Here is a 22,386-nt window from a genome sequence, read left to right on the forward strand (position 1 = left end):
ACATTTTGTGTTTCATGTACGTGGACACCCAGATCCCTCTGTACCACCGCATTCTGTAGTCTTTTGCCATTTAAATAATATTTTTCTTTTCTATTCTTCCTACCAAAGTGGATAACTTCACATTTTCCCACATTATACTCCATCTGCCAAATTCTTGCCCACTCACTTAACCTATCTATATCCCTTTGCAGACTCTGTCCTCTGCACAACTTGCTTTCCCACCAAACTTTGTATCGTCCGCAAATTTGGCTACAATACACTCGGTTCCTTCATCCAAGTCATTAATATACTGTAGATTGAAAATAGCTGAGGCCCCAGCACTGATCCCTGTGGCACCCCACTAGTTACAGATTGCCATCCTGAAAATGACCCATTTATCCCGACTCTTTCTGTTAGCTAGCCAATCCTCTGTCCATGTTAATATATTACCCCCAACCCCATGAGTTCTTATCTTATGCAGTAACCTTTTATGTGGCACCTTGTCGAATGCCTTTTGGAAATCCAAATACACTACATCTACTGGTTCCCCTTTATCCACTCTGCTCGTTACATCCTCAAAGAACTCTAATAGATTGGTCAAACACAATTTCCCTTTCATACAATCAAACAGAGTCAACATGGTTTTATTATGATTTTCTAAATGCCCTGCTATTACTTCCTTAATAATGGATTCCAGCATTTTGCCAATGACAGATGTTAGGCCAACTGGCCTATAGCTTCCTGCTTTCTGTCTCCCTCCTCTTTTGAATAGGGGCATTACATTTGCGGTTTTCCAATCCGCAGGAACTTTTCCAGAGTCAAGGAAATTTAGAAGATTACAACCAATGCAACCACTGTCTCTGTAGCCACTTCTTTTAAGACCCTAGGATGCAGGCCATCAGGCCCTGTGGTTTTCTCAGCGCTTCCAGCAAAGTTTTGGCGGCTGATCCAAGGAAATTCTTGGCCCTTGTTTCTAGTAAGGGTGCAATTTACATAAGTTAAAGCACCAATTGAATCATAGAATGATACAGCACAGAAGGAGGCCATTCGGCCCATCATGCCTGTGCTGGCTCTCTGAATGAGCGATCCAATTAGTCCCGCTCCCCTGCTCTTTCCCCATAGCCCTGCAGTTTTCTCCCCTTCAAGTATTTATTTACTTATCCAATTCCATTTTGAAAGTTGATTGACATGGAAGTGCATTTCATTTTCATGCCAAAGTGCTCCCACTCCATGACCCAATTTTCATGATCATTCCATTTTCCTACATTTTTCTTGCTCGCTTTTGTGAAAACGCAAGTGAGAATCATCAAGGAAATTATAAAAACAAATGACATTGTTACGGAGTCTTGACCCTGGGTTTGGAAACAAACCTTTAAAATGTACTTTATTCCACTCTGTCTCTAACTCTTTTGGTTTCGTACTCCTTTGTTGTCTCTCCAATTACTGTCCCAGCTCTAACCTACTCTTTTTAAGTTCTTCAAACACATCATTTCCTCCCTGTTCGCCCACCCACCTGTCCGTCGTTTCCTGTCAGAATCCCTCCAGACTGTTTATAGCCTGTCCGCAGTACTCTGGCCATAGCAATGATGTCTTCCGGGACTGAGACCGTGGTTCGCTAGCCCTCCTCAGCTTCACTGCTGCCCATCATCCCCCATTGCTCCTCCCCTGTGGTCGATGAGGGAAAAAGTAAAGTGGCCTTGGAGTGGGTGCGGAGGAGATCACACATCATCCTGACTTAGAAGTATATTGCCGATCCTTCATCGTCGCTGGGTCAAAATCCTGGAACTCCCTCCCTAACAGCGCTGTGGGAGCACCTTCACCACACGGACTGCAGCAGTTCAAGAAGAGTATAGGAATAGGAGGATAGAGCAGATGAATGCGTGGCTAAAGAGTTGGTGCAGGAGGGAGGGCTTTAGTCTCCTGGATCACTGGGTCTGCTTCTGGGGAAGGTGGGACGTGTACAAGTCGGGCGGGTTGCACCTGAACTGGAACGGGACCAACATCCTTGCGGGGAGGTTTGCTAGTACTGCTGGGGTGGTGGGGAGGGGTTTAAACTAACTTGGCAGGGGGATGGGATACGGAGTGGAGCTATAGTAGGGGGTGATGCACAGCCAAATATAGAGGAAAAAACAAGTCAGCCTGGAAGGCAGAGCAAATATGTAACGGCACAAGGGAGTATGGCAAGGCTGGACGGCATTTATTTTAATGCAAGGAGTCTTGTGAGTAAGGCAGATGAATTGAAGGTGTTGATGAACACATGGGAGTATGATATTGTTGCTATCACAGAGACATGGTTGAGGGAGGGGCAGGACTGGTAGCTCAATATTCCGGGGTATAGAATCTTCAGGCGAGACAGGGGTCGGGGGGGGGGGGTGGTAAAAGAAGAGGGGGTGTCACAATATTAGTCAAGGAGTCAATTACTGCTGTAAGGAGAGATGATATCTTAGCAGGTTCCTCTAATGAGGCCATATGGGTAGAACTTAAAAACAAAAAGAGGGCAAGCACTTTGCTGGGAGTGTACTATAGGCCCCATAACAGTCAGGGGGAGAGAGAGGAACAGATATGTAGGCAAATCTCAGAGAAGTGTAGAAATAATAGGGTAATAATAGTAGAGGATTTCAACTTCCCCAATATTAACTGAGATAGCCAGAGTGTGAAAGGCTTAGAGGGTGTGGAATTCTTAAAGTGCATCCAGGAGAGCTTTTTGAGCCAGCATGTAGAAAGTCCTACAAGGGAGGGGGCGGTACTGGACCTAATTCTAGGGAATGTAGCCGGGCAAGTGGTAGAAGTGTTAGTAGGTGAGCACTTTGGTGACAGTGACCATAATTCGGTGAGATTTAAGGTAGTCATGGAAAAGGACAAAGATGGACCGAAAATCAAGGTTTTAAATTGGGGGAAGGCCGATTTTAATATGATAAGGCAGGATCTGGCCAAAGTGGACTGGGATCAGCTACTTGTAGGAAAATCCACATCAGAGCAGTGGGAGTCTTTCAGAAAGGTAATAGAGAGAGTACAATGGCAACATGTTCCTGTAAAGGTCAAGGGTGGGACCAACAAGCCCAGGGAACCTTGGATGTCAAAGGATATACGAGAATGGATTAGGAAAAAAAGGGGGGCTTTTGGCAGATACAAAGGACTAAAAACAGTGGAAGCCCTAGAGGAGTATAGAAAGTGCAGGGGGGTATTTAAAAAAGAAATTAGGAGAGCGAAGAGGGGGCATGAAAAACACTGGCGGGCAAAATAAAGGAAAATCCCACGGTGTTTTATAAGTATATTAAGGGCAAGAGGATAACCAGGGAAAAAGTAGGGCCCATTAAGGACCAAAGTGGCAATCTGTGTGTAGAGCCGGAAGATGTAGGTGAGGTTTTAAATGAATATTTTGCATCTGTGTTCACTATGGAGAAGGGTGATGTAGGCTTAGAAATCAGGCAGGGGGATTGTGATATACTTGAACAAATTAGTATTGAGAGGGAGGAGGTACTAGCGGTTTTAGCGGGCTTAAGTGGATAAATCCCCAGGCTCTGATGGGATGTATCCCAGGCTGCTGTGTGAGGCAAGGGAGGAGATTGCAGGGGCTCTGACACAAATTTTCAGAACCTCTCAGGCCACAGAGGAGGTGCCAGAGGACTGGAGAACAGCTAACGTAGTACCATTGTTCAAGAAGGGTAGTAGGGATAAACCAGGGAATTACAGGCCAGTGAGCCTAACATCAGTGGTAGGGAAATTATTGGAAAACATTCTGAGGGACAGAATTAGTCTCCACTTGGAGAGGCAGGGATTAATCAGGGATAATCAGAATGGCTTTGTCAGGGGGAGATCATGTCTGACCAATTTGATTGAATTTTTCGAGGGGGTGACTGGGTGTGTGGATGAGGGTAGTGCAGTTGATGTAGTCTACATGAACTTCAGTAAGGCTTTTGACAAAGTCCCACATGGGAGACTGGTCAAGAAGTTAAGAGCCCATGGGATCCAGGGCAATTTGGCGCATTAGATCCAAAATTGGCTTAGTGGCAGGAGGCAGAGGGTGATGGTCGAAGGTTGTTTTTGTGACTGGAAGCCTGTGTCCAGTGGTGTACCGCAGGGATCGGTACTGGGTCCTTTGCTGTTTGTAGTGTACATTAATGATTTAGATATGAATGTAGGAGGTATGATCAGTAAGTTCGCAGATGACATGAAAATTGGTGGAGTGGTAACTAGCGAGGAGGGAAGCCTCAGGCTACAGGACGATATAGATGGGTTGGTTAGATGGGCAGAACAGTGGCAAATGGAATTTAACCCTGAAAAGTGTGAGGTGATGCATTTTGGGAGGACAAACAAGGCAAGGGAATACACAATGAATGGTAGGATCCTAGGAAGGACAGAGGATCAGAGGGACCTTGGTGTACATGTACATAGATCCCTGAAGGCAGCAGGACAGGTAGATAAGGTGGTTAAAAAAGGCTTATGGGATACTTGCCTTCATTAGCCGAGGCATAGAATATAAGAGCAGGGAGGTTATGATGGAGCTGTACAAAACGTTAGTTAGACCACAGCTGGAATACTGTGTGCAGTTCTGGTCACCACACTATAGGAAGGATGTGATTGCATTGGAGAGAGTGCAGAGGAGATTCACCAGGTTGTTACCTGGGCTGGAGCGCTTCAGCTATGAAGAGAGACTGGGCAGGCTGGGGTTATTTTCCTTAGAGCAGAGAAGGCTGAGGGGGGACCTGATTGAGGTGTACAAAATTATGAGGGGCATAGATAGGGTAGATAGAAAGGAACATTTCCCCTTAGTAGAGGGGTCAATATCCAGGGGGCATAGTTTCAAGGTAAGTGGCAGGAGGTTTAGAGGGGATTTGAGGAAAAACATTTTCACCCAGAGGGTGGTTGGAATCTGGAACTCACTGCCTGAAAGGGTGGTAGAGGCAGGAACCCTCACAACATTCAAGAAGCATTTAGATGAGCACTTGAAACGCCACAGCATACAAGGCTACGGACCAAGTGCTGGAAAATGGGATTAGACTAGACAGGGCTTGATGGCCGTCGCGGACACGATGGGCCGAAGGGCCTCTTTCTGTGCTGTATAACACTATGACTATGACTCTAAGGTGGCTCACCACCACTTTCTCATGGGCAATAAATGCTGGCCTTGCCAGCGACGCCCACATCCCATAAAAACAAATAATTTTTTTTTACCAGAATGGTACCAGAGATGAACGATGTCAGTTATGTGGAGAGACTAGAGAAGCTGGGGTTGTTCTCCTTAGAGCAGAGAAGGTTAAGGGGAGATTTAATAGAGTTGTTAAAAATTATGAAAGGTTTTGACAGAGTAGATGGGGAGAGACTGTTTCCACTGGCAGGAGGGTCGGTAACCAGAGGAGACAGATTTAAGGTCATTGGTGAAAGAACCAGGTGGGAGATGAGGAGAATTTTTTTTACGCAGTGAGTTGTTGTGATCTGGAACGCGCTGCCTGAAAGGGCGGTGGAAGCAGATTCAATAGTAACTTTCAAAAGGGAATTGGATAAATACTTGAAGGGGAAAAACTGGGACATGTTGTGAAGGTGGAAAGCAGCTAACAATAACTAGCATTTATATAGCGCCTTTAACATATTAAAACATCCCAAGGTTTGTTCAAAAAACTTGCCGTTCTATTAGGATTTCATGACCGCAGGATGTTCCAAAGCATTTCCCAAAGCACTTTACAGCCAATGAAGTACTTTTACAGCCAATGAAGTACTTTTGATGGGCAGTCATTGTTGTAATGTAGGAAACGCGGTAGCCAATTTGCGCACAGCAAGATCCCACAGTCCAGCACAAGCCTCTTCTCAACCAATCACTATAACCAGCAGAAGTCGTGGGATAGCAATCGGCAATGGGAGCCCTGTGCGATGTGCTTTTATACTTAACCCCACCCCACACCCGGAGCCAGCGGTGTTGAAGCGCCTCCAGGTGAGATTAGCTAACTTAAAGCAGACTGGGGCATCGACCCTGGGACCTTTCCGAATTTGTCTGGCTGTGCTACTCACTCAGTTAACCAGCTGAGCCATCGGGCCAGCTCTCACTGGCCAGCAGAAAAGCTAGTGGGGTTTCTCCATGGTAACAGGCACAGTATAAAAAGTCCCATCAGTCACTGTGTGAAGGACATCGTAGAATCATCGACTCCTACAGCACAGGAGGAGGCCATTCGGCCCTTCGTGCCTGTGCCGGCTCTTTGAAAGAGCAATCTCCAATCAGTCCCATTCCCCTACTCTTTCCCCATAACCCAGATAATTAGACCTCTTCAAGTACATGTCCAGTTGCCTTTTGAAAGTTCCTAATGGAATCTGCTTCTACCACCCTTTCAGGCTTTCTGCCCCTCATTTCCCCTCTAGTTCTTTTACCAATTATTTTAAATCTATGACCTCTTTTTACTGACCACTTGCCAGAGGTTCTCCCTACTTGCTCTATCAAAACCCCTCAAAATTTTGAATGCCTCTATTGGGTCTCTCCGTAACCTTTTCTGCTCTAAAGCAAACAATCCCAGCTTCTCCAATCTCTCCACATAACTGAACTCCCTCATCCCTGGGATCATCATTGTAAACCACCTCTGCACCCTCTCCAGGGCCTTGACATCCTTCCTAAAGTGTGGTGCCCAGGACTGGACACAATACTCCAGCTGAGGCCTAACCAGAGATTTGTAATGGTTTAGCATGTCTGCCTAGTTTTTGTATTCAATGTCCCTACTTACAAAGCCAAGTATCCCATGTGCTTTCTTAACCACCTTCTCAACTTGCCCTGCCACCTTCAAGGATTTGTGAATATGCACCACCAGGACCCTCTGCTCTTGCACCCCTCTCAAAATAGTCCCATTTAGATTATACTGCCTCTCCATGTTGTTTCTGCCACACCACTTCACACTTATCCGTATTAAGTTGCATCTGCCATATGCCTGCCCATTTCACCAGTCTGTCTAGGTCCTCCTGAAGTCTGCTACTATCTTGTTCACTATTTACCCTGTTGCCAAGTTTTGTATCCTCCAAAAAACTTCGAAATTGTACTCCCTATGCCCCAGTCCAGGTCATTTATATATAAAACAAGAAAAGCAATGGTCCTAATCCCGACTCCTGGGGGACCCCACTGCATACTCCCCTCCAGTCAGGAAAACATCCGTTCACCACTACTCTCTGCCTCCTATCCCTTAGCCAATTTCGTACCCAAGTTACCACTGTCCCTTTAACACCATGTGCTTCTATCTTCCAGACAAAAGAGTCAGTTTACACCCTGTCAGCGATGACTTCTGGAATTCGGAGGAACTGGATCGAGGCGCTTCGAAAGAGTGTCCGTCCGACCACTGCACCAGATGTGACAAAGTAAGTTACACAGAATCTACAGCACAGAGCAGGCCATTCTGCCCAACTGGTCTATGCCAGTGTTTATGCTCCACATGAGCCTCCTCCCACCCCTCTTCATCTAACCCCATCAACAGATCCTTCTATCCCTTTCTCCCTCATGTGTTTATCTCGTTTCCCCTTTAAAGGCACCTATGCTACTCACCTCAGCTGCTCCTCGTGGTTGCGAGTTCCACATTCTCACCACTCTCTGGATAAGGAAGTTTCTCCTGAATTCCCTATTGGAGTTATTGCTGACTATCTTCTATTTATGGCCCCTAGTTCTGGTCCATAAAAAGTTTGCATGCATTTCTGTGCCGAGTGTTAAAGACACACAAACAGCTTCAGGCTGCTCTCTGAGAGTGTGCAGCCTTACAGCCAAGCACGACCCCATCCTTAACCGCTATCCCATCATATTCACTTTTGGTGGATAGGAGTCGGGATCGGGAACATTTTTTTTCTCCTCCTCCCCGGCCAGGGGTCACTGAGGCAAATTGTAGAGCTCCGACCTGCAACGGGACTGAGGGGGATTGACAGGGTAGATACTGAGAGGTTGTTTCCCCTGGCTGGAGAGTCTAGAACTAGGGGGCACAGTCTCAGGATAAGGGGTCGGCCATTTAAGACTGAGATGAGGTGGAATTTCTTCACTCAGAGGGTTGTGAATCTTTGGAATTCTCTACCCCAAAGGGCTGAGTCTTTGAGTATATTCAAGAGATAGATAGATTTTTGAACTCTAGGGATATGGGGATCGGGCAGGAAAGTGGAGTTGAGGGCGATGATCAGCCATGATCTTATTGAATGGCGGAGCAGGCTCGAGGGGCCGTATGGTCTACTCCTGCTCCCATTTCTTATGTTCTTACGTTAACGGGGCGGGGGTGAAAGGGGGCAGCATTGAAGGGGGTGGGGTGGATTCTGAATAAAGGGATTTGAATTTTGGATCTCGGTTGGCGAAGGTGAGTGTCATTCCGCAGAAGCACAGGTTTCAGTCCTGAATTGAAAGCCCGTTGACGAGATGTTTAATGGGTCTTGCTGATTAGTTTTATTAAACATGTTTTCTAATGCCTGCTCTGTTTTTTTTCTTTACTGTTGTTGAGGAGGAACACGTGGCTGAAAACCCCACCTTCAAAAGCCAGGTTAGAGCGCGAAGTAGAATGCCGTTAATTCTGATTACGGGCCTTTCCCCCCTCCTCCCCTCCCCCACAACCTTCCCTGGCTAAACTCTCTCAGCCCTCGGCACCATGGGCATAGAATCGAAGCATTGGGTGAATTGTAACTCTTAACGGCACCGGGTCACCTCTCCCGCTATTCAAAAGACAAATGTGCCGACGCCGTTCGCCTGGAAATTCCATGAGGATTCTTCCAACCGACCGCCCTAGCCGTGGAGACGCAGTGTAAAGAGCCCTTTCTCTGGGATTACCGTTGAGGTGACGGTGGGAGATCCGGGAATTCCCCAGGAAATTTTACCCCACGGTGCGGTTTGCAATGAGCTTCCTTCTCTTAAATCAGAAATTTTGTCCGTAGTGAAGACAAGGCCAGAATAAATGGAGCACGTCGGCCTGTTAGAGCAGTGATGGAGGGGACAGGCCCGTTGGCTGGGCTGGAGAGGACAGGCCCGTTGGCTGGGGAGAGAGGGGACAGGCCTGTTGGCTGGGGAGAGAGGGGACAGGCCCGTTGGCTGGAGAGAGAGGGGACAGGCCCGTTGGCTGGGGAGAGAGGGGACAGGCCCGTTGGCTGGGGAGAGAGGGGACAGGCCTGTTGGCTGGGGAGAGAGGGGACAGGCCCGTTGGCTGGAGAGAGAGGGGACAGGCCCGTTGGCTGGGGAGAGAGGGGACAGGCCCGTTGGCTGGGGAGAGAGGGGACAGGCCCGTTGGCTTGGGAGAGAGGACAGGCCCGTTGGCTGGGGAGAGAGGGGACAGGCCCGTTGGCTGGGGAGAGAGGGGACAGGCCCATTGGCTGGGGAGAGAGGGGACAGGCCCGTTGGCTGGGGAGAGAGGGGACAGGCCCGTTGGCTGGGGAGAAAGGGGACAGGCCCGTTGGCTGGGGAGAGAGGGGACAGGCCCGTTGGCTGGGGAGAGAGGGGACAGGCCCGTTGGCTGGGGAGAGAGGGGACAGGCCCGTTGGCTGGGGAGAGAGGGGACAGGCCCGTTGGCTGGGGAGAGAGGGGACAAGCCCGTTGGCTAGGGAGAGAGGGGACAGGCCCCTTGGCGGGGATGGAGGGGACAGGCCCGCTGGCTGGGGAGAGAGGGGACAGGCCCGTTGGCTGGGGAGAGAGGGGACAGGCCCGTTGGCTGGGGAGAGAGGGGACAGGCCCGTTGGCTGGGGAGAGAGGGGACAGGCCCGTTGGCTGGGGAGAGAGGGGACAGGCCCGTTGGCTGGGGAGAGAGGGGACAGGCCCGTTGGCTGGAGAGAGAGGGGACAGGCCCATTGGCTGGGGAGAGAGGGGACAGGCCCGTTGGCTGGGGAGAGAGGGGACAGGCCCGTTGGCTGGGGAGAGAGGGGACAGGCCCGTTGGCTGGGGAGAGAGGGGACAGGCCCGTTGGCTGGGGAGAGAGGGGACAGGCCCGTTGGCTGGGGAGAGAGGGGACAGACCCGTTGGCTGGGCTGGAGAGGACAGGCCCGTTGGCTGGGGATGGAGGGGACAGGCCCGTTGGCTGGGGAGAGAGGATAGGCCCCTTGGTTGGGGAGAGAGGGGACAGGCCCGTTGGCTGGGGAGAGAGGGGACAGGCCCGTTGGCTGGGGAGAGAGGGGACAGGCCCGTTGGCTGGGGATGGAGAGGACAGGCCCGTTGGCTGGGGAGAGAGGGGACAGGCCCCTTGGCAGGGATGGAGGGGACAGGCCTGCTGGCAGGGATGGAGAGGACAGGCCCCTTGGCAGGGATGGAGGGGACAGGCCTGCTGGCAGGGATGGAGGGGACAGGCCCCTTGGCAGGGATGGAGGGGACAGGCCTGCTGGCAGGGATGGAGAGGACAGGCCCGCTGGCAAGGCTAATGAAATGATATAATGCCTTTTAATTACCTCAGAACGTACCAAAGCACTTTACAGCCAATGAAGTACTTTTTGAAGTGTAGTCACTGTTGTAATGTAGGAAACGCGGCAGCCAAATTGCGCACAGTAAGCTCCCATAAACAGCAATGTGATAATGACCAGATAATCTGTTTTTAATAATGTTGGTTGAGGGATAAATATTGGCCAGGACACCGGGGATAATTCCCCTGCTCTTCTTCAAATAGTGGCCATGGGATCTTTTATGCCCACCTGAGAGGGCAGACGGAGCCTCGGTTTAACGTCTCACCTGAAAGACGGCCCCTCCGACAGTGCAGCTGGAGTGTCAGCCTAGATTTTTGAGCTCAAGTCTCTGGAGTGGGACTTGAACCCACAACCTTCTGACTCAGAGGCGAGCGTGCTGCCCCCTGGGCCAGGGCTTGCGGGATGTAGTGTGCCTGTTAGATTTTGTCAGAACATTACTTGTGTTGAGGTAGTGGTACTATTGCGAATTCAGTAAATGTTGTTTGTACAGCGATTTTTGATAGTGTGCGGATCCCTCCATATTGGGACCTGCTCTCATCCCCTCGGCCATGTATAGATTGTAACTGTTAACTATATTTTAAAAGTGTTGTTATTTTCGGTTTGAATGGACGCACAAGCTTAATGTCATAGTAGGCCTCAGCCTGGAGTATCCCTTTAAGGAGCGAGGAATTACTGGCGGACTCGGTTCTTGATACTGAACCAGAGTTGATGAGGTCACAGCTATAAACTTCGGGGTTTGCGAGAGGTGGGGGGGGGACAAATACTAACCCATTGCTCAAAGTCCAAGAGTGACGGAATAAACAGTCACTGAGTCTGGGAAGAGCGGGATCCGAGCAGGATCTGTCGGGCAGGAAGTCAGCGAGTTCCTGTATAGGGAGGGAGTGAGGGGAGACAGACTTCCTCCTTGAAGCAGGACGGTGACGGGACATTTCACCTTGTTATCAGAGACAGCCGTCCTGTTGGTGTGCAGTCCGTCGCCGTCACGTTGGCCGATGCTCGACTCGGATTAAGTTTGCTCAGTTGATGGAAATCAGGTCCCCCTGGACATTTCCGGGCGTACACTTGATTCATTTCTGTATCGTCGGAGAATTCGTGAGTTTGTCGGTGAATCCTGCAGTTTCCTGTCACTGAGAAGAGGGAAACTCCTCCAGTCACTAATTGTGTGAAAAATAAGAGTGCAAGGAGGGAGTTCCTGCTTTTTAATCATCAACATTTTCACTAAAACTGTTGACCGAGGGTCTTGCCCCTCTCCCTGTTGTTTATGTCCGAAAAACTGAGGTTGAATTTTCTGGATTTTTCACCTCCCTGTAAGGAGCCACCAGGATTGGACAGGTCACAGTTTATAGAATCGTGGAATTACAGTAACTTGCCTGTGCCAGTTCTACATAAATCCTAAACCCATTTCGGCTGCACTCTCCCGAATCCCGTTCGCCGGCACTCTCCCGAATCCCGTTCGCCGGCACTCTCCCGAATCCCGTTCGCCGGCACTCTCCCGAATCCCGTTCGCCTGCACTCTCCCGAATCCCGTTCGCCGGCACTCTCCCGAATCCCGTTCGCCGGCACTCTCCCGAATCCCGTTCGCCGGCACTCTCCCGAATCCCGTTCGCCGGCACTCTCCCGAATCCCGTTCGCCGGCACGCTCCCGAATCCCGTTCGCCAGCACGCTCCCGAATCCCGTTCGCCAGCACGCTCCCGAATCCCGTTCGCCGGCACGCTCCCGAATCCCGTTCGCCGGTACGCTCCCGCATCCCGTTCGCCGGCACGCTCCCGAATCCCGTTCGCCGGCACGCTCCCGAATCCCGTTCGCCGGCACGCTCCCGAATCCCGTTCGCCCGCACGCTCCCGAATCCCGTTCGCCCGCACTCTCCCGAACCCCGTTCGCCCGCACTCTCCCGAATCCCGTTCGCCGGCACTCTCCCGAATCCCGTTCGCCGGCACTCTCCCGAATCCCGTTCGCCTGCACTCTCCCGAATCCCGTTCGCTTGTACTCTCCTGAATCCCGTTCACCGGCACTCTCCCGAATCCGGTAATTAACCCCGACTAGTCCGCGCCAGCATTTACCCTCCACTCGAGCAAATAGTCCTCATCACATTTACCCAGCCTGTTCCCATATCCCTTCACCTCCTTTTCCTTCATCCACCTATCCAATCTAGACTTCACTGTTGACATTGTTTCTGAATCAGCCACATCCCCACAACTCTCAGTTTCTCCTGCCCTCTGTTTTAAATCTCTCACATTTGATCGTGTATCTATGGCGACTCGTTCGAGACCCCAAGGCCTAGAAATTCGTCTCGCACGGTGGCACAAAACTGGCAGTATCGGTTCGGTTCGGTTTGGCCGCCCGTTATACGCAGCGCCCGGTATTCCGTTCCATTGCCATCAATATCTGGGCCCGTGACTACTGGAAAGAGTCTGTGCCTGTCTCCCCTGTCCCACCCTGCCATAATGTTAAATGCTTGTATCATACCGCCCCATAATCTGCGGTGTTCTAAAGAAAATAGACCCAATTTTTCAAGTCTTTCTTTGTATTTCCTCATCCTAAGGAGCGTTCTGGTGAATCTGCATTGCACCCTCTCTAAGGAAGCCAAATGCTGCACACAGTACTCTAACTGAGGTCTCATTAAAGTTTTAGATGGGCTCTTAGCTTCTAGATTTTATTTCAAGAGGTATAAAGTATAAAATTCCATTAGCTCTCAAGTCCTGATCAACCTGAGGCGCTGCCTTTAATGCCCTGTGAACCTGTCCTTTCCCAAATCCCTCGTGTTCCTCCACAGCACCAGGGCCTACTTCCATTCGGAGTATAATTACTGCTGTTATTTTTTTACCAAAGCATTGTCACCTCGCACTTACTGGCATTGAATTCCAGCTGCTACTTTCTCAGCGATTATCTTATCACCATCTCTTCACAGCTTCCTCTGCTTTTCTGAAGAATTAACTATATCTGCTATTTTAGTATCATCTGTAAATTTCAACACCACTCCCTCGAGGCCTGTATCCGAGTCATTGATATGCACAGCGAACAGAGGTAGCCTCGGAATCGAACCCTGTGGGACACCACCACTTACGTCCGACCACTCTGAAAATCTGCCCTTAACTCTCTGTATTCTCCCTTCTTACCAACTTTTTATCCAGTTTGCTATCCTCCCCCAATTTCATACCCCTTTAATCTTCCTGAGTAATCGCCTGCGTGGCACGTTGTCAAAGGCTTTCCTAAACCGCAGCATTTCCCCTACCTACCGTGCCTGTTATCTCCTCAAAGAATTCCATGAGGTTTATCAAGCACAATTGTTCCTTTTGAAATCCTTGCTGGCTTCTTATAACTATTTTCTCTCTATCTGAAAACATGATCATTTCATCCTTAATTAAAGGCTGTAAGATTTTCCCTGCCATAGACATTAAGATAACTGTCCTGTAATTACCAGGGCTAGCTCTGTCTCCCTTTTTTAAAAAAAGGTCATTGGCCACTCTCCAGACCACATGCGATATAGCCCAGAAATATGATTTCTAGGGCCTCTCCGATTTCCTCTCATGATTCTAGGATATATCCCAACAGGCCCTGGTATTTTGTCTTCCTTTCCATTGCTCCACCATTGGTGGCCGTGTCTTCAGCTGCCTGGGCCCTAAGCTCTGGGATTCAATTCAATTCAAATCGCTTTATTGGCATGACAAGTTACATCTTATGTTGCCAAAGCATCCGAAAACATTCATGTTTGTTCACAAAAATACAGATCTATCCATACAGTGTATAAACAGATATATCCCTGAGTGTATAAATATATACTTTCATATAATTTGTATATACTCTTCTTATATTTACTGGTTGTCCCTCTGTTTATGGCAAGCTGTAACATAGTGTGCCGCTAGTGTTATGCAATTTCTCTCTTCCCCTAGTAGGTATGGGAGTTTTTGGTCGTCATTCAAATTTCTGAATTCCGGGCATATTTTTGTGAATTTTGGGTAGAAATTCTCCTTTATGCCCTGATATTTTCTACAAGCTGTGAGGAAGTGCATCTCTGTCTCCACCACTCCCTGACTGCAGTGAGAGTATATCCTGTCTACCTCTCTACCTCTCTCCCCTCCTTTAAGACGCTCCTTAAATCCTACCTCTTTGACCAAGCTTTTGGTCACCTGTCCTAATATCCCCATAAAATAAAAACCAAAAACGCTGGAAACACTCAGCAGGTCAGGCAGCATCTGCGGAGAGAGAAACAGAGTTAACGTTTCAGGTCGATGACCTTTCGTCAGAACTGGAAAAAGTTGGAGATGGAACAGATTTTTAAGCAAGTGCGGCGGCAGGGAAAGGGGAGAGATTAAGAGACAAAAGGGATGATGGTGCAAGGCAAAAGGAGATGGTAATGGGACAAGTTAAGAAACAAAAGATGGCTCGAGATGAAGTGTGAATGGCACTGGCAGAGTGATCAACAGCTGCCACGTGAGAGAGAACCTGTTACATCTCCAACTTTTTCCAGTTCTGACGAAGGGTCGTCGACCTGAAACGTTAACTCTGTTTCTCTCTCCACAAATGCCGCCTGACCTGCTGAGTGTCTCCAGCATTTTCTGTTTTTATTTCAGATTGCCAGCATCCGCAGTATTTTGCTTTTGCTGTGAAGCGCCTTGGGACGTTTTACTACATTAAAGGCGCTATATAAATGCAAGTTGTTGTTCCTTTTAATACGTTAAACTCCCTCCTAGCTTTCCTTATCTCGCTTGTAATCTCTTATTTCCTCACCTTCTTCTTCAGTTTTTTCATTATTCAGGCCCTCCCTGCAATTTTAGTCGGTTTCTAAACTTTTATCCGTGCCACCTGAAATTACGATTAGTTTCCTTGGGGTAAAAATTGGGTAGCGCTCCCTTTGGGGCGCTACCTTTGCCGGGGCACTAATTGTAGCGCACTGAAAAAGTTAGCACACCCGCGGCCGATTTTCCCAGGTAGCGCCCCGAGAGGGAGGAGGGGCGCTAACGGGAGGCGCAAACCAACTGAATTTAACCCCCCTTATTTTTTTTAATGGAATATACTAATTCTGTACCTTTCCAATCTCTTTTTTTTAGAAGCATCCCACTGTTGCTCCCACAGTTCTGTGTGCCAGTTTCTCCTTCCACCTCACCCCAGCTAGCTCAATCCTTATACTGCTAAAGTCAGCCCCCAGATTCTGCACTGATCCTTTCCCCTTCTAGTTGGCTCTTAAACCAGATCGTATTGTAGTCACTCTTTCCAAAGTGCTCATCTATGTGATCTATTCCATTGCTCATAAGCAGATCCAGCAGCATCTCTGCCCTGTGGGCCTGCTGGAGGAGGGCAGTCCTGCCCATATTTTCGGAATCTTATTATTCCGAGTCATCTCTCTAATCTAACGGCAGATTCCCTCTTCCGTTTCCTTCCCACGATTTGGAGCTCTGTGATGCCCCCCTACTACTGTAGACGAGCCCTTTTATTTTAATCTTTGAGCTCCAGCTGCATTGACTCTGACGCTGGCCCCTGTCTGCACTGGGCACTTGACCAAACAATGGGCCTGTTTATTGCAAAGTGGCCGTGGCAGAAAGCTGCTGCTGTCCCAGTGTGAAACGGCAACGTCTCACCAACCCGCCAACAGGGTTAGTGGATGTTTGACTTTGTGGGCACGGAATCTTACTTCCTGCCACCTTTACCCGCTGTTGTCCTGAATGCATTGTGCTCTTGCGTGTCACGCACATTGAGGCCTGCCGCTGCCAAGAGGTGAGTTGGCCATTGCTTGCCCCTTTAGTGCCAGTCCAGTGCACCACATGAACTTTGTGCCAATGCTAAATGAAAGGTTTTGCCCAATCAGTACTGTAAAATCCAGTAGATGCCAACTTAGAAAGCCAACAACTCGAAGCCATTGCCCTATATGGTTGGATGGCGTGCTGTGGGGCAGGAGATGCCCTAGCTCCATTTGCTCACGTACACAGCACGCTCCTGTTGAGATGTGGCTGTTGCAGGTATGCACGACTATTCTGTCTTCCTAAACCCAACTGTTCAGTTACTTTAAAATATTTTATACAATTGTCACAGTGACACGGGCACATTTCGCCCCTCCCCCCCAGTTCATCCTGGCACTTGCAGGGCAGGAAGTTATGCTACAGTTATATAAAGCTCTGGCTAGACCCCATCTGGGACACTGTGTCCAGTCTGGGCTCCGCACCTCAGGAGGATATATTGGCCTTGGAGGGGAGGCAGCGCCGATTCACCAGAATGATACCGGGACTAAAAGGGTTAAATTGTGTGGACAGGCTGCGTGGACTAGGCTTGTATTCCCTCGAGTATAGACGATTAAGGGGTGATCTAATTGAGGTGTTTAAGATGATTAAAGGAGTTGATAGGGTAAATAGAAAGAAACTAATTCCTCTGGTGGGGGGAGTCCAGAACAAGGGGGCATAACCTTAAAATTAGAGCCAGGCCGTTCTTCACACAAAGGGTGGTGGAAATCTGGAACTCTCTCCCCCAAAAAGCTGTTGAGGCTGGGGGTCAATTGAAAAGTTCAAAACTGAGACTGATAGATTTTTAGTAGGTAAAGGTATTAAGGGTTACGGAACCAAGGCGGACAGGTGGCATTAATATACAGATCAGCCGTGATCTGAAAGCTGTTGAGGCTGGTGGGGTCAATTGGAGCTTTCAACACTGAGATTGATGGATTTTGTTGTTGGGTAAGGGTATTAAGGGTTACAGAACCAAGGCGGGTAGATGGAGTTAAGGTGCAGATCGGCCATGATCTAATTGAATGGCGGAACAGGCTCGAGGGCCTGTTGGTGTTGGTATGTTCCTTCCTATGTACCAAAGGCCAGGGCCACTGCTAACCTGCCCACAAGTCACTGGACTGAAGGTGGAAACGTTTTTTTAGAAATGGGACAGTTTTCAGTTGAAAGTGTGAGAGAGCTGGTCCAAAGCCTCACTGGGCAACTGCACTATTTGACAAGGAGTCCTACAGGAGCAGGTAGGGCCCAGGCTAGAGCTCTGGCTGAGTTGACGGATCTCATTTGAGGGCTCGACGTAAACTCTGCAGTTAGCTGCAGATGCCTGGGCTAGAGAGGGAAAACAATCAGCCAGCGTTCCTGATCCTGATCACTATCCAGTGCCCACTACTAGTAAAGGAAGAAAGACTTTCATTTCTACAGCACCTTTCACAACTACCGGACATCCCAAAGCGCTTTACAGCCAATGAAGTACTGTTTGAGGTGTAGCCACTGTTGTAATGTGGGAAACGCGGCAGCCAATTTGCTCACAGCAAGCTCCCACAAACAGCATTGTGATAATGACCAGATAATCTGTTCTTGTGATGTTGGTTGAGGGATAAATATTGGCCCCAGGACACCGGGGAGAACATCCCTGCTCTTCCTCGAAATAGTGCCACGGGATCTTTTACGTCTCATCCGAAAGATGGCACCTCCGACAGTGCAGCACTCCCTCAGCACTGCACTGGAACGTCAGCCTAGATTTTTGTACTCAAGTCTCTGGAGTGGGACTATGAACCCACAACCTTCTGACCCACAGGCGAGGGTGCGACCAGCTGAGCCACAGCTGACCCACATCGCTTGAGGACAGGATTGGGCTTGTCTAAATCAGTCGTGGGGACCATCACAGCTTACTAAGGTCCAAAGCCTGGGTGGAGTCCTGGAGTGAGTCTGGCATCATGGAGCCATATACTACAATGAGTCAGCATCTTCAGGAGAGGACGAGGGTGGGAGGGGAGAATCTCAGGATCATGGCCAGTAAGAGTATTGGTGAAACCTGCAAAATTGAGCAGAACTGGAATTAAAACTCAGCCTGTTCCCGGGACGAGGGACCAAAGAGTCACCCCTAAAAATGTTGTTGGTCTCATGCACTGTTGTGGATCTCTCCGATTTAAAATTCTCATCCTCGTGTTCAAACGGCCTCACCCCTCCCTATCTCTGTAACCTCCTCCAGCCCTACAACCCCCAACCCCACCCCACCCCGCGACCTCTGCGCTCTTCCATCGCTGGCCTCTGAGCCATCCTCCACTTCCTTCACCCCACCATTGGTGGTCGTGCCTTCAGCTGCCTGGGCCCTAAACTCTGCAATTCCCGCCCTAAACCTCTCCGCCTCGCTACCTCCCTTTCGTCCTTTAAGACGCTCCTTAAAACCTACCTCATCACCTGTCCGAATATCTCCTTATGTGGCTCGGTGTCAAGTTTTGTTTGATAATTGCTCCTGTGCAGCGCCTTGGGACGTTTTACTATGTTAATGGCGCTATATAAATGTTAGTTGCTGAGGCATTCCGATTATTTAGTGGCAACTGGTTTCAGTAATCCCTCTTTTTTTTACATTCTAGTTTAACAGACAGTAACAAAGAAAACACTTTCCGCGACACAATTGCAAGAAGGAATGCAGCGAGACAAGAGGCAGCGGCGGCTGCGGACAGGACGCGACCAGACGTCCATCGGAGCAGTCGCAGGGCAGACGGCTACGAGCAGCGTCTGCCGCCCTTCGACTGCGTGGAGCTGGAGCCGGTCCAGCAGCCGCGCGCGCAGGATCCCGCCGTCTCGTGCGCGCAGGATCACGCCCGGGCGGACGAGCTGCAGCGCGACCAGGCTCAGCGGATCGCCGAGCGCAGCAAGTGGTTCGAATCCGCCAACCTGAACGACAGCCCGAGGAAAGGAGCGGAGCGGGGCGCCCTGCCCCCCCAAATACCCGAACCCCTCGGCAAAGACATCGAGGTCAAATGGCTGGAGCTCGAGCGCATTCCGCTGCGGGATCATAAGCAGGTCCCTATCGTCTGCGTGCGGCCTTCCAGCTCCAGCCTGAACGACAGCGGGACATCAGGGACCACGGAGCGACTGAAGAAGGAGGTAGGCCTGTGATGCCTGGAATTATGGGGCGGCGAGAACGTAGAATGTACGGCACAGAAACAGGCCATTTGGATAACTGCTCCGTGCCGGTGTTTATTCTCCACACGAGCCTCCTCCCAACCCCTCTTCATCTCGCCCTATCAGCATATCCTTTCTCCCTCGTGTGTTTATCTCGCTTCCCTGTAAATGCACCTATGCTATTCGCCTCAGCCACGCCACGTGTTCCACATCCTCACCACTAAGTGCGGGCATCAAAAAATTAGATTGGCCAAAGATCCCAGCAATGCTTTTCAAATCGTCACGTCGTTTTTTTTGGTCAGGTATTTTCTCCCCTTTACCCTCATAGCCTCTGGCGGTCTTCCCTCACACAGGTGACGGGTCACAGGTGATGGGCGCCACCGCTGGTCAGGCTGAGTGATGACCCTAAGCTCTGGAATTCCCTCCCTAAACCTCTCCTGCTTGCTATGTCTCTCTCCTCCTTTAAGAAGCTTCTTAAAACCTACCTCTTTGACCAAGCTGCCCAACTCTCTCCTTATGTGGCTTTGTGTCAAATTTTGTTTTATAACGCCCCTGTGGAGCGCCTTGGGACATTTTACTATGTTAAAAGCGCTATATAAATGCAAGTTGTTGTTGTTGTTGGTTGTCACTTCGATTTACTTGTTTTGTAACATTGGCCCAGAACTTGGTGTCGGGGGCTTCCCGCGGGTGCAAGCCCCCGATCTGCATTCACCCTGCGCGCTGACATCTGAAGCCCGGGCCTGCTTGCATTTCCTGTCACAGGCCCGGTTCAGATGTCAGCGCGCAGCGCTTACCTGACCCAGCGGCGTAGTTAGTGCGATGTGCCGGCTGGGATCAGGTGAGCACTGTACAACCAATCGGGAGGGGAAGGTTCATTCATGAGTTTGAGAGTATTAGCTGTCAAACTCATGAAAACTACGGGGGCCCAAAACACTATTTAAACTTTAAATAAAAATTTAAAAACATCCCAATCATTAAATTAAGTATAAATAAGTTTAAAAAAATAATTTAAACAATAATTTTTTGAAAAAAATAAATTTTTAATAAAAAGGGTCTAAAACTAAACTTACCTTATTGTAGATTCTTTAAAATAATAAACCTGTGGGGAAAAAAATTCTAAATTACACTAAAACACCACTTACCTGTAAAAATAAATACGTGTGCTTTTTACAAGCGTAAAGACCGGAGGCCTTTACACATGCGCAAATCCCCCAAAACCGAGGAAATCCAAGACGCACGCGCTGCCCCCTACAGCGCACGCGCTAGCCTCTTCAACTCTTGGGTTGGAGGAGAGGAAATGCCGGTTTTCAGCGCATGCGCTGTGCATGCTGAAAACCGGCATTTCCTCCGGCCAGACGCGTGAGTACCCCTTCCGTACTCACGCGTTTGGGGAGGAATTACTGCCCCATTTTTTGTGAATTTTATGCTTGTTTGCGACGGAGAACAGAACTCTTTCCATTTCAGATGCCCAGTGTCTGATTCGAGCACCATGTAACATAGAGTAGAGCTCTCTTACTAGCCCCCTTGTTAAAGTGCCGCTCTCAGGAGACCACGATCTCCTGTGTCAGGGTGTCACACTTTTCCATTTCCCATACATGTCCTCTGGCGGTTTATCGGCGTGAGGTTATCAGAGCAATTCCAAATTAGAGACACTTTTGTTCTTTGGGCCCCAGCCTAGGGGGAACTGGTCTGTCACAGGCCAAAAAGAAAAAGACTTGTATTTTAGAGCACCTATCATGACCTCCCAAAGCCCGTTTCAGCCAATGAAGTACTTAATGAAATGCAGTACACTGTTGTAATGTAGGAAACGTGGCAGCCAATTTGCGATCAGCAAGGTCCCACGAACAGGAATGTTATTATCTGTTTTTAGGTGTCGATTGAGGGATAAATATTGTCCAGGACACTCGGGGAGAGCTCTTCTTCAAAGTAGTGCCATAGGATCTTTTGCGTTTAGCTGAGAGGCAGGCAAGGCCTCGGTTTAATGTCTCACCTGAAAGACGGCACCTCCAACAGTGCAGCACTCCCTCAGTACTGCACTGGGAGTGTCAGCCTGGATTATGTGCGCGGGTGTCTGGGGTGGGACTCGAACCCACGACCTCTGACTGAGAAACGAGAGTGCTGCCAATTGAGCCACGGCTGACACCTACATGTGTCACTAAGTGAAGTACTACAGGTCAGTCACAAGTGGGAGAAGTCTATGGCGAGGCATTCAGCGCACCAAACAAGAAATGTATTGGCACAACATGAAAGCCCATTTGGTTTTCCTGTACTGTATTTTGACCAATGCATTAATGCCAACTGCAACCTCTTATACAGAGCCCACGTATGGCCCAACCTCAGGCACTTTGATATCGCTGTTCTAGCTCATGAGACTGACACTCTACGAGCTTTCCGTCACTCCTCTCCCTCACTTACTGCCCAGACTGTGCAAGTCTCGTGTCACACAAAATTATTACAGGGCTTGATAGGGTGGATGCTGGGAGAATGTTTCCCTTGGCTGGGGAGTCTAGAACCAGGGGCCACAGCCTCAGGATAAAGGGTAGGCCGTTCAGGACTGAGATGAGAAGAAATTTCTTCACACAGAGGGTGGTGAATCTTTGGAGTTCTCTACCTCAGAGGGCTGTGAAGGCTCAGTAATTGGGTATATTCAAAACAGAAGTCGATAGATTTCTGGCTAGTAAGGGCATCAAGGGATATGGCGATAGGGCCGGTGAATGAGTTGAGGTAGAAGATCAGCCATGATCTTATTGAATGGCGGAGCAGGCTCGAAGGGCCGAATGGCCGACTCCTGCTCCTATTTCTTATGTTTTTATATCAGTGTGTCTCTGATCTGCCGAGACAGTTTGTACATCTGTGCTGCTCAGTTGTGTTCACTTTCTTACTGCAGCTTTAGGTACAGGAGGAGGCCATTCAGCACCTCGAGCCTGCTCCAGACACTCAATCAGATCATGGCCGATCTGTATCTCAACTCCATCGACTCGCCTTGGCTCCATAGAAACATAGAAGATAGGAGCAGGAGTAGGCCATTCGGCCCCTCGAGCCTCCTCCGCCATTCAATGAGATCATGGCTGATCATCCAGATTCAGTACCCTGTCCCTGCCTTCTCCCCATATCCCTTGATCCCTTTAGCCTTAAGAAATATATCTAACTCCTTCTTGAATATATTTAATGAATTGGCCTCAACTGCCTTCTGTG

At 49.3% G+C, this 22,386-nt stretch overlaps 1 protein-coding gene across 1 annotated transcript in view; it reads left to right on the plus strand.

Annotated features, from left to right (window-relative positions):
- The window catches only part of LOC147098983 (uncharacterized), a 411,709-nt gene that overhangs the window by 327,696 nt on the left and 61,627 nt on the right, over positions 1–22,386 (plus strand). The window contains exons 23-25 of the mRNA XM_085969501.1: positions 7,199–7,308; positions 8,421–8,459; positions 18,657–19,173. Of these exons, the coding sequence (XP_085825627.1) occupies positions 7,199–7,308; positions 8,421–8,459; positions 18,657–19,173 (666 nt within the window). The remainder of the gene's footprint in view (positions 1–7,198; positions 7,309–8,420; positions 8,460–18,656; positions 19,174–22,386) is intronic.

This window comes from Somniosus microcephalus, chromosome 28 (assembly GCF_052327205.1).
Source record: "Somniosus microcephalus isolate GS21.2 chromosome 28, FLI_Smic_1.0, whole genome shotgun sequence".
In the NCBI taxonomy this organism is placed as follows: domain Eukaryota; kingdom Metazoa; phylum Chordata; class Chondrichthyes; order Squaliformes; family Somniosidae; genus Somniosus; species Somniosus microcephalus.